At 40.1% G+C, this 12594-nt stretch overlaps 1 protein-coding gene across 2 annotated transcripts in view; it reads left to right on the top strand.

Annotated features, from left to right (window-relative positions):
• The window catches only part of MMRN1 (multimerin 1), a 58943-nt gene extending 46656 nt beyond the window's left edge, over positions 1 to 12287 (top strand). For both annotated transcript variants that reach the window (XM_030564830.1, XM_030564829.1), the window contains exons 7-8: positions 5545 to 5691; positions 6970 to 12287. In XM_030564830.1, the coding sequence (XP_030420690.1) occupies positions 5545 to 5691; positions 6970 to 7391 (569 nt within the window). In that variant the 3' untranslated portion in view covers positions 7392 to 12287. The remainder of the gene's footprint in view (positions 1 to 5544; positions 5692 to 6969) is intronic.
• The last annotated feature ends 307 nt before the right edge of the window (positions 12288 to 12594 follow it).

Raw genomic sequence — 12594 nt, 5'->3', positions numbered from 1 at the left:
ACCTAACCAGTTTTTTCCCCATCTGTCATCAGTTTCCGATTTCCACACATCCATTACTAAAGCTAAGCCAATAGTGCAAAAAAATTATTCCTAAATATCCATTTGATTTAAAAAGCCAACTTCAGTTTCACTCTGTTTGAGACCCTTTCGTGGTAGCTTGCAAGTGCTTGAGCTTTATTGAATGAACACTACTAAGGTCTCAGTTCAAGTGTTTAAGCATGTGTTTAAGTCCAACTATTCAGCAGAGTATTTAAGCCCATGCTTCAGTTTAAACACGCATTAACACAAAAGTCAAAGAATTGGGCCCAAAGTTGTCTTATCCTTAGGAGGATACGTCAATCTTTTATCTGGCAACTGAAAGATGCTTAAAAATGCACTGACATCTGCAAAACCCTTTCCATACAATAAAAGCGAATTTCAATTATTTATCCTTAGTACAGCGACTCCTTCTGAGACATCTCTGTTTTCTGCCTGCCTCTGTCATTGCACAAAAGATGGAAATTCAAAAAACCTTGGTCCTAATTAAAACTAAAGGGAGAGAAAATTGATGTCACTCTGATCCCTCCTGGATCTTTCACTTTGTTGGAAACTGTCAAAAGGGCCACTGCCTGAAGCACAGGAAGCTGCCAGCTGCTTATTTTTAAACGTTAATGAATAAATGTCATTCCTATTTATTATTTATATGACTCTGAATTTTCACATATAGCTTTCTTAATAACTTTTGATGTGCTTGTAGAAAGCAAGGATCTTTGCAGATAATAGCAAACACAATTTTTTTAAAGTAATTTTTCTATACAGCTTGAAAGTAAGGTTTCTATAGGATTTTCTAAAGCTATTGAGGCTTTTGAATGCACTGTTGATAACCCCTCAGCACTGTCACTAGTTTATTACTGTACAGTTCTACAAACAGTCTAAACATTATCCTTCTTGCACCTCTGGTCCGCTCTGTCCTATTCCTTGTGGGATGGATTTTTCTCATCCAGAAAGGCTCCTCCTGTCCATATTTTAAGAAACTATACACAACACAAGTAATATGTGTCAGCTCCATAAGAATCTCCAAATACAAATGGTCAGCATCACCACTGAGTTACAAGTCTCTAATTACAGATTTTAATAGACTTAGATGTTTGTTTTTCTGGGCTTTTCTTCACTACCAGAGTAGGTTGACCTAAGTTACGCGACATAGCTTAGGTCGACCTACCCCGGTGTCTTCACTGCACTGCATTGGCAGGAGATGCTTCCCAGTTGACATCCCTTACTCTTTTCGGAAAGATGGAGTACTGGCATTAACCAGAGAATTATCTGCCATCAATTTAGCGGGCCTTCACTAGATCCACAAAATCGACACCCGCTGCATCAATTGCAATGCTGTCAATCTCCTTGTAGTGAAGATGAGCCTTTTGTTTAGTTTTGTGACAGCTTGAGGAGCCTAATCCTGCAACCCATATGCAAGTAGAGCCAAATCTTGGCCATTGACTTCTGTGTGATCAGGATTTGGCCCTACTTAAATGAATGGGAATTTTGTGACTGACGTTAATGGGTTCCCATTGAAATCAGTGAGACTGCAATTCTGAAGCCAGTTGTGGTTATAGGTGTACACAAGGAATGCAGAGTCAGTTCAAGCCCTTTCATCCTATCTTGTGTTGAATATAATGGGAATTTGGGTTGAATGCTAGGTAATATCTAAGTAATGGCTCCACCAAGTAATCAATTTCAGTGAGATGACAGTCTTTAAGCAGGTGTGAGAGAGCGAGAGACTAGGAAAGGGGAGATAAGCATAAAGGTTATTTTCATTTTTGTTCTCATCTCCTGTATCTTATTTTCATTCCTTTCATCTCGGTACACTCACATGGACCTGACTAAAGTCAACCGTTCACAGTTCATCAGAGAATCAAGCATCCCAGAAGTTATAGTTTATTAAGGTTTCAAAAATATTTCCACCTTATTTCCTATCTTCCTCCTTATTGTTTGTGGCCCAGACTCCCATAAGCATGATATTTGTAATAATGGATAACAACAGAACAGACTGAACATTTTTGTCTTTCAATAAGTTATATCAGACCATTTAATTTGAATGCACACTTCCCATTTGTTCCATTGGGGGTGGGACACTCAGAATGAGGGTTAAGATGGAGTTCTACAGTTTGTAGATGTGGAATTAGAGATCTATTCTGGGTCACATTTTACTGATACATGTAAATTCTGACTCTTCCTGACAGAAATGTTAAGCTTTCATTGTTGCTTTATCATTGAAGCCTGCAGTAAAATGAGCCCATTTGTATTTTGCATTAAGTGTTTTAATTGCAAGAGACTGATCATTATTCTAATTCAATTTGATTCTTCATACTTCAGTTGTGCATATTTAGTCTGATAGAATAATAGTCAGATGAAAGGCGATGGTGATGGGTTTTTTTTTTAATTTAGTGCTCACAAAAGGCATTGCAATGGAAGTCCTGGAGACTCTCATTCTCTGTTTTTAAAAAAGACCCAGTTAGGATAGAGCTAGTGCAGTACAAGCTACCTCCCCAGTGCAAGGCCAATGTGCTACTATTGAGGTGACAGTGTAATTCCATGCTTTGGCCTCGCTGCTGAGATTGCCTACAGGGGAGTCAGTCAATCTGTGCTTTTTGTGCCATGGACATCTAGCCACTGGACTGAGACCAGGAATTCATTTCACCTGTGCCACTGAACAGCCATTACTTTTATCACTGTCAGACTGGGACTACACTGTCGGAATACTGACCTAATTGCAACTACGTTGTGGTGTGACAGCCTTTGGGAGTGTTAGAAATCAATTTGGCTCAGGATAATCCCAAACTCTGCCCATCTTTTAATGGTTGCGGGTAGTTAAAAAGTCACAGTTACTGAAAACCAAGCATTGGGAAATGACTTCCAAATGCCTTCCTCTTAAGCCATTCCCAAATTAAATAATTGGACTCATGCCTCTCAATAAGCAGGCCAGCTGCAATCATCTGTTCCCTCAGATTATTAAATATCTGATTTCATTCTAAATAGCACCTCAGTGGATACTGACAGAGTTTCATTACTTGTTTGAAGATTTGTTTGTACCACAATCAGTAGAATATTCCCTAAAGAGAGACTGTGGCTGTGTGCCTTTACTAAGAGCAGCAGAACTCTGCTTTAATATTACATCTGTCCTCCGTCCCACTGAATTGCATGGAACTAGTAACCTCATTTATCTTATCCTCTGCTGTTGTTTCTGCCATTTAAACCTTTCATTGAACTATCCTTGCCAAGTCTCTCCTCCACTTACCTGTCCTAGTGACTTGTGAAGGCTTAAATAAAACGAGATGAAATGCTGTGCTCAGAGACATTTCCCTAAGTGAAGTCTGTTTGCAACTTTCCTGCGTTCAGAAGATGTGTGCAGTATGGCAGTTGTGTTTAGGGATGTCATGTAGTGCTGAATGGTGCAAAGAAAAGGAAAATATTTGGTGGCTTGACAGGGTCATAGTGTGCTACAAGCGCAGCACAGAGACTACAGTGCTTCAGCAGACAGCTAGAGGATGAGCTGCTCCTGGGAAATTCCTCACTTTTTATGGATGATTTAATAACTTTGGCTTGGTCCTCTCTAGGAATTGGAGGGTCAGATGCTCAGCTGCTGTAAATTGGTGTAACTCCATTGACTTATGCCAATTTATATAATCTGAGGGTCTCTCTTGATGAGTTTAACTTCACCCTCCACAGTACACATGTTCCTCCCTTTGCAGCCCTTTAACCAGTCTTCTCCTCCCCAATGCAGATTGCTTCACTGGCCTCTCATCTTGGCTGCTTCATGGATGTATTTGTTCCTTTTTGGTTGTTCCTGGCAGCTAGGCACAAACACAGGCCAGTTAACAGGCTGAGATGCATTCAGCATCCCATGCACACTGGGCTATCCACCCAGAGGAGCTGGTGCTTTTGAACTATGGCACAATCAGCCACTGTCCATCCTTCCTTACATACAACAAAAGCAGTTGTGAGCGTCTGAGAAATGTGAGTCAAGAGTCACTTCAATTAAATCTAAAGCAAAGCGATTATCCAGGCAGAAGCAAACAGGTGCTTCATCTTCAGTTGCCTGTGTTGTGACTTTTGACACTGCAATCTTACATTGCTTTATTTCAACCACTATTGTGATGGATGATACTCACTGTAGGAAAAAATTACATGAGATACACAAGAACCTTTTTGGTATTTCAGTCCATAAGTCTGATCAATCTAAACTCAAGAGACATTGCACAAAGAGAAAAAGGCTTTAACATTCTGTTCAGTGAAATAAAATTCATCATGTAAATAATGTGACTAAATGCAGTAGCACCTGAAATGGTTATGCTGGAAACTAAAGATACCTCATTTGCAGCCATGGAGTTATCTGTGGAAAGAGACAATACAACACTTCCCCTGGCAATCAGAGCTTATTTGAAAGGACCTTTCGTCTCTCAACTACTCCTTTAAATTTACCATCCTATTCTTACACACCTAGAAGTTGTCCAATTTGCTGTCTTTCATAGGACTAAGCACAATTTCAATTGCTGGACTCTACTCTTAAGACCTGAGTCTGTTGTATAGTATGGTTGAGACGAGTGCACCACAAATTATAGCAAAGAAAAATGTTCTCTACGGTTTTTGGCTTTGATTGACCAATATAACAGGAGAAGAAAAGTTTGCAGGCTTCCCTGCTCAGAAAAGTGCATAAGTGTGCGAGTGGTTTGGGAGCTCTTAATCTTCATCACCTTCCTTTGAACAGTATGAACCTTGTACATTCTTTAATTTCCGGGACAAACTTTCAGAACAGCCTCTGCGGTAGCATGCCCAAAATTGCAGGGGCAAGGTTTTAAGTGAACAAATCATGGTGTTCCAGAGCTCAGATATTATGCCTTAGGGATTGCCTCTGTCCTTGTGCCACACTGCCATGACTTCAGGAGAATCCAAGCTGAATCCTGTTGACTTTATAAGAGAGGGGCAGCTCGCAGAGCTCCAGGACATGGAAACTTGATGCCCTTCTTGGTCCAGAATAACCCAGACTTGGTGACCTTTCCCAGTTCTGCTGAGACCAAATGGAGTGATGGGCAATGAACGCCATCCCTGAGACAGCTTGCAGTGGGTTGGTGGGCACTGATTCAGGGCCAGCAATTGACATGGCCCAACTTCAAATTTGTTAGATGACCCTGGGCCATCCACCCACAGTAAGTAACATCTTCCATCTTGTCTCATCTAGCCAACCTTGACAAGACATGTAGAGGGATGTGGGGGGGGGGGGGAGTGAGAGAGAGAGAGAGAGAGAGACAATGCTCCTGGAACTGACTGCCTGGAATGAAGATGTGTAGGTAGAACTGACTGACTGACTGATAGGGAAGGTCCTGCTCTGACTGAACTCTCTCTGAGGTTGACTTTCACACTCAGAAGGGGAATTTCACCTGATTTCAGGTATGGATAAAAAAGTTTTGCATGGCCCCAGTCAAGACCCAGTGAACATCATCGTAATTAACGTTTGTGAATATAGCAACCATGACAATTCAGCTTTTGGTTTTTTTCCCTTTAAAACAGGTGAGTATTTGGGCTGCACTACCTCCCCCTGCCAGAATGGAGGAACCTGCATCAATGAAAAGCAGAGTTTTATTTGTGCTTGTCGCCACCCCTTTGGAGGAGTCAACTGCAGTATGAAGTTGGTAGATGAAAATTCTGTGACTGTAGGTAAGTATAGTATTTAGCAAGGTAGCATACTAATGCATATGAGCATTTTGCATCATGCAGTAATCAGCCAGCATTTGCTAACATAATACACTAGCTAAATATCTTGTGACCCCCTCTAGAGACTGGTTCACAGAGGATAAGGGCCTACTATTGCTGATACCAGTTAAAGTTACTCCTTTTGCTCAAGTAGAAGAGTCCTGTGCTTTAGCATTGGAGGACTTAATCCCTGTTGATGATCCATAATCCCCTATTTTAGTGTGGCCCACATCACAATGTTTAATTGGTCTGGATCACAGAGCCAGCCACAAATCCAGAGAGCTCTGTAGTGGGTTGAGCAGACAGGTTACTGGGGAAGGTGTTAGAAACGTATTTGAACAAGCTGAGATGGAATTTTATTACACAATAGTGAAATCACTTCACTGGGAAATGATGGGCCCAGCACCTCTTGGAGTGTTCTGTAAATCCCATTAGCTACTACTGAGCCCGGGGCCAGATTCTCAGCCAGTCAATCAAATCAGAGAAATTACTACGCCACTTAATGATCTGTACCCTGAAAGCCAGAATAAATGCTACTGGTAACAGGGAAAGCAGAAAATATACTTGTTCAGCCAAGCTTAAAAATAAATAAATACACATTTTACATCCAAGCCACATGAAATGTGATTTGAATGCTACTTGCAGCAGCTGTTTGGCTGCTTCTCATTCATGACTACATATGAATAGTGAATAAAATCGTTTGTGCAGTCGCAGGGATATTAGCATGTATGCTCAACCGGAATGGGAAAAAAAATCATACATTTTTATTTCCCCCATTTGTTGTCAGGAGTGCTAAATCTCTCTCATATTTGTCTGGGGCCTGTGAGCACAATTCCTGGCTTCAGAACACCCATACACACTGTGTAAATTTTGTGATACCGGGAAAGAAAGAGATCCTGCTGTTGGGGCAAGAGGGAAAATAAAAGCTTTTCTTAATAATAATGCAGTACAGTCAACAATGAAGTTCCCTTGCTGTTTCTGACATATAGCTTTTGTAGGTGCACTTGGCACTAATTGTGGGGCAAAATGCATTTTCTGCAGTGTATAGGGATTCATTTTGTTTCTATTCTAGCTGTTGAAGCTACTTGATGAGACGCCTTAAATGTTTCTACACTATGTCTGTTTCAATTCCTACTTGAAACTCTCACATACAGTATGGGTCCTCTTTAATTATGCAACAGATGGGGAGGGGGAGGGAAAGACCAAGAAACATATTTCAGAAATACTCTTAACTCTTTGCAGATTTTTCCAAAGGATCTTACAGATATGCACCTATGGTGGCTTTCTTTGCCTCTCACACCTACGGGATGACGACTCCTGGCCCCATCAGATTTAATAATCTGGATGTCAACTATGGATCTTCCTATGTTCCAGCAAGTGGCAGGTTCCGTGTTCCATATCTTGGGGTGTATATTTTCGAATACACCATTGCATCATTCAGTCCTCGCTTCTCTGGCTATTTAGTCGTTGACGGAATAGACAAGCTTGCTTTCCAGTCTGAAAATGTCAATGGTAACAAATACATTGACAGGGTAATAACTGGGCATGCTTTACTGGAGTTAAACTATGGTCAAGAAGTCTGGCTGAGACTGGCAAGTGGCTCCATCCCAGCCAAGTATCCACCTGTCACTACATTTACTGGTTACTTGTTGTATCGTACATAAGTCAGCCATAAATGCAAAATACCACCCTTGAATGAAGCCGCCTACAGAGTTATTTATCTGTACCTTGAATTTTCTCCTCTCCTGCAAGGTAAATTCCATTGCATAACACAGAGTTTCTCTAAGAAAGAAACTCTCATCCTGCAGGACAGGTGAAATTTCAGGAGTCCAGGGGCCTGATTCTCCACAACCTTGTTCCTTGTATAATCATTTACACCTGTGAAAAGAGAGTCCACAGGGACTGTAATATGAAAAAAATCACCATCATAAGTGAGTGGAGAATTCTGATCTGGTCATGTTTTGTGCTCACCTTGAACAGGTAAGGGTGCTTTTACAAGGCAGTGGAGAATCAGCCACCAGGTCTGGATATGATGGGTCAAATTTTGACCTTATTTTCCCAGTGCAACCTGCTTTACTCCAGAGGTGTTGCATAGATTTTGCAGCTCAGAATTTGGGCTCCGCTTTTGCTTATAGCATCAAGTGAAAATTATGTATATTTCCTTTTTTGCTTTATATGATTTGTGAATATCTTTGTATTTTAAAGATATATTTACTTCATAATTTTGTACATGGTCTTGTATGTAAACAATATGGTAGCCAATAGCTCTTTACTAGAAAAAGGTATAACAAGATCTAATGGTTGGAAACTGATGCTAGATAAATTCAGACAAGAAATAAGGTGCAGCATTTTAACAGTGAGGGTTATTGACTATTGGAAGAACTTAGCTAGGGAATTGGTAGATTTTCCATCACTGAGTCTTTAAATCAGGACTGGATATCTTTTAAAAATATATTCTATATTGTATTATATATGCTCAGACAAGTTATGGGCTTGATACAGAAATTATTGCATAACGTTCTTTGTCCTGAGTTATGCAGAAGGTCAGACTAGAATTATCATAATGGTCCCTTCTGGCCTTGAAGTCTATGAATCTATGAATGATTCCTCACTGCCTGACACCATTTATAGTCACCTACACCCGCGCAAAGTAGGTGTAAAATGCTATCAATGACATGAATGAGCAGAGAACTCTGTTCTGGTAGCATTTCCTCCCAAGTGGCTTTCAGTTTTCTCAGATGTAAATGACTGCACAGGGTACAAGGCACTGGGTATCAGACTTCTAGCTGGACTTGTTTAAATACATTTTTTCACTGCGGACCAGATCCTCAATTGCTATAAATCAGCACTGCGTCATTGAAGTATACAGTATACAGCAGCTGAAAATCTGCTGCAAATCTGCTCTAACATGTTTTGGGTGCTCTCTAAATTATATTGCATTCATTTGCCAGGAAATTATTTCTAAGAAAGTCACAAAACACCAGGTTTATTCTTAGTACTCAATAACAGATATACCTGAATCTTAAATAAGAAAGAAAGAAATACACTGAAGTAAGGAGAATGATTTTAGAATCCCATAATTCGAAAATATAGCTTAAAACTAGGCATACTATTCATAACAGCTTTTTTTTTTTAGGAATTCAAGGTATTTGAACACTGCCCCAATTCAGGACTTGTGATTTTAATGAAGATCAGTGGTTTTCTCTGTAAGGTGTTGGACAGGCACTTGTCCTTCCAAAAGACTCTGACTCCCACACTTAGCAGGAACAAACATTTTAGGCCAAATTTGCGCAAGGTCTGCTCTAACTTATGTCCTAACTGACCCTGATAGGGATTCTTCCCATAGAAAATCTCCCTTAAGAGTGTCAGTCAGATAATCCACCCTAAACGTGGGCGGTTATGTTTCCTGTACAGTCTGGTGTTTACTTTAGATTAAGGAAAACAGCACAACCAGAAAGAACAAAAATAAAGTCTCCCTGAGAGAGGGCGGTGCATGTCTCCTCTGAAATATGCTATATTAATCCTGCCTCATAAAATGGCAGCTCCCCCTGCAGAGAGGGGCATTCTGTAGAAAGTTAAAGGTGCCATGCCCAGAAAGCAAAATAAGGAGCGATAACATGGCTACATTCACCACAAGCAGGGTGGAGGCATTCTTAGGGTGGCTAGGAGCTGAGTAGATTCATCATATCCCCTGGCAGCATATGCCAGCAGGAAATTCCATGGAGCCTACAATGAAAATGGAGGCTGCTCTCAACTGATGAAAACCTCAAGGGAGAGCAGACAGTGATATCACCATCTGTTCTAACCTTGGGTTCATCACCAGTGGGGAACAGTAGGCTTGTTTGGTACTGAAAAAATGCATCTTACCTAGCACAGACCAGTATGACCTACTGCATTTGTTTTTCCTCTGAACCCCTTGTGATCTGAAAGCAAGAAAGCCCCTTCCTTTTTCTTTCCCCGTATCAGTCGGACAGTTAACAAGTGAGGCACATGCTTTGCTCTGAAAAGCCTAGATTTAAAAATCTGAATTTCAAGGAGGAAAAAACCCCTCAATAACAGTGCATTTATTGTAGGCCTAAATCCACTAATTATTTGCTAATGGATCTCACAATGCATAAGTTGTCAGAAAGAGATCCTGCAGCTCGTTGACCTACACACCCAAATGAGCAGAGTCACCAGTGTTGGGAACAATTGCAAACCACGCTAGTGTAGTGGTTTTGTAATCCTCTCTTCTGCTTATATGGGACTAATCCTCAACACACCATGAACCTTGAATGTGTGTTTCAGACCCTTCCTCTCCAGTGTACCGTATCTTTCTGTGAACACTTGAAATCCCCGATTTGACACTAACTCATCCTACTCTCTCACTGAATTGCATCAAACATACTGCTCACATACCCAAATCCCCTCCTTGTATGACATTGTCATTTTAATAACATATTTAGTCCTCTTTATTCCTGCTGTGGAGATAGCTAAATGGCATGGAAATTACCCTGCAGATGAAATTCAAATGACCCACCAGAGATTGCATCTCTTTTTAATGTGACTTTCTTTGCCCTTGCTGCCCTTGCCACAAAATCCTTCGAGCTCGGTCTCCAGCTTCATAGGCACTAATTATATTCTCACAGCAGCCAGATTCTTGATAGGTCGTCATGTTTTTTAATTTTTCTGCCACAAAAACTCCAAGTTCATTAGCTATGGACCAAGAACTCTGATTAGTATCCAGGTCTTGAGTAGCAATAAATTGGAAATCATCTTCCCCAGTAGCATGGTTGCTATTCCTATTGCACCAATAAAGGGGGGAAATAACTGTTTTTTTTAATACACACCAAGCTGCATCTCCCTGCAAGTATATATTGTGCATTAACTCGCGATGATCTTTTCAGTCATAAAACAAAGTAGAATTGCCTGTGTGTGACTGTTAAAAACCTAAATGCAGATTCTACAGCGTGTGTATGTATCTGCCTCAGCCTTTAAAACTCATTTCTGGGCATGTGATTAAGTATATAAGCCACTTGATCTAATAAAGCACATGATACTGAACATAACTGAAGATCAATAAAATCAGTAAGACTGGCCATTATGCAGAAAAGATAGTGATAAATCAATCAGTCTAGATTCTCATTAGACCCTATTAGAAATCGTCCCAAATGATGGCTCCAACAGCATTTTGACATCCCTTCCCCTTCCTTTTAACTCTTTGATTTGTTTTCCCTGATGATACAGAGATACCCAGCTGCACATCTGAACATTAGTATCTACTGGAAGCCCTTATAAAGGATAACAAAGACTATCCCAAACCTTTATACAGTATAGCGAACATTGGTCTCTTTATCTGGGTGACTCAATAACCATGGCAACATTATCTAGGTTTGGCTTTGACAAGCCCATCCAATTTACTCTGGAGCTCGCATTATCATTTCCTCACCTACACAAACCTAGTTATCACTGAATGCATTTCCCCCTCATATTTTTTATCATTTATGCTGAAATATGCAGTTTTTTTCTAGCAAACTGTGTATACCTTCTTCTCTAGCAGAACAAGCAGCGTTGCCCCAAGATCCTTCCACCTCACTCCTCTAAAGGAGCCTCAAGAATTAGCACCTGAATCACTGTCATGAACTGTAGATAGAAGAGTCACATTGGCTTCCTTGCACTCCCGTCCTTTTCCTTTTGTTTATTTTTTGGCTGTGAAAACTCTTCTGTGGAGGCCTGCATGCTTTTGAAACTCCTATTACAGCCTTATCTGAATCTTTAGGATTCAACTACATAAGCAGGAGAGATACATACTCTTGAAAGCCAAAAAGACAATTTTAGACTATTTCCAAAGGAACATCACCCACAACAGTCTTTAGCAAGGCCACGAAGTTGCAAGCATTATATTATCCTTATTAATTAAGTGTTGACACTGAGCTTCGCATTGTACAAGACACAGATAAAGACATGGACCCTGCCATGCTGAGCTTTATAATGTAAAATCAAACTCTCATTCACTGATCATATCCTGAGTGCATTCCACAGTGACTGAGTAACTTCTGAGACTTGATCAACCCTTTCAGGGGTGTCAGATATACTGAAGCTAGGATACTTGAGTCCATATTTTTCATCTAATCCTTAATGGATCAGCTTCACACTTCTTTACCCATTCAGCCTATTCTTAGAATGCACAGGCCCTTTCACTGAACCAGCTGAAATCATTACCATTCTGGAGATCTATGAAGTAGGTGGAAAAGGAGAATCTTCTTGTTTTGTTTGGGGGGAAGCCTTTGTATTTTCTGAACCACATTAATCCAAGTCACTGTTTCAATAATGTTCAATGAGAAATACTATGAATTTAACATTGCTGTATATTTAATGTGTGCAGTGAAATTTTTTTTTCATTTTCTGTGTGAAATATTGGCACTCATTCTTGAACTATAGCAATAATGTGTATTGTAAATGCCATTTTTCCTTCATGAGTAAGATCTAGTAAACCTTTGCCTTTAAATAGGGTTTCATCCTGTAAATGTTTAAGCAAGAAAATTCAAACTGATATCTTGGTAATAAAATTGCTAAGAAATTTATTATCGGCAGCATGTTCACTTTAAATGTACTTCAGTGCCCCACTACCCAATACTTAGACTTTTGGGATGGTTGCCTAACAGAAATGCCAACTGTACAGTCACCTATTTCATATACCTAAGTAAAAATGCTTATGAAAATCTTCTTGATGGCAGGTTGCTACATCATTATAAAGGATTCTTATCTTAGAAAATGCAACATACAAACAAAGCACAACCAAGGATATGACTATTTACAAATAGCAGACAAGGCTTCCAGAAAGCTTGATAGTCAAATCTGTGGGATTTGTACAAGTGTTATCTCTAC

The sequence above is a fragment of the Gopherus evgoodei genome, chromosome 5 (genome assembly GCF_007399415.2).
Source record: "Gopherus evgoodei ecotype Sinaloan lineage chromosome 5, rGopEvg1_v1.p, whole genome shotgun sequence".
NCBI lineage: Eukaryota > Metazoa > Chordata > Testudines > Testudinidae > Gopherus > Gopherus evgoodei.
The sequence above is the reverse complement of the archived record's forward strand: the minus strand, read 5'-3'. Positions and strand labels throughout refer to the sequence as shown.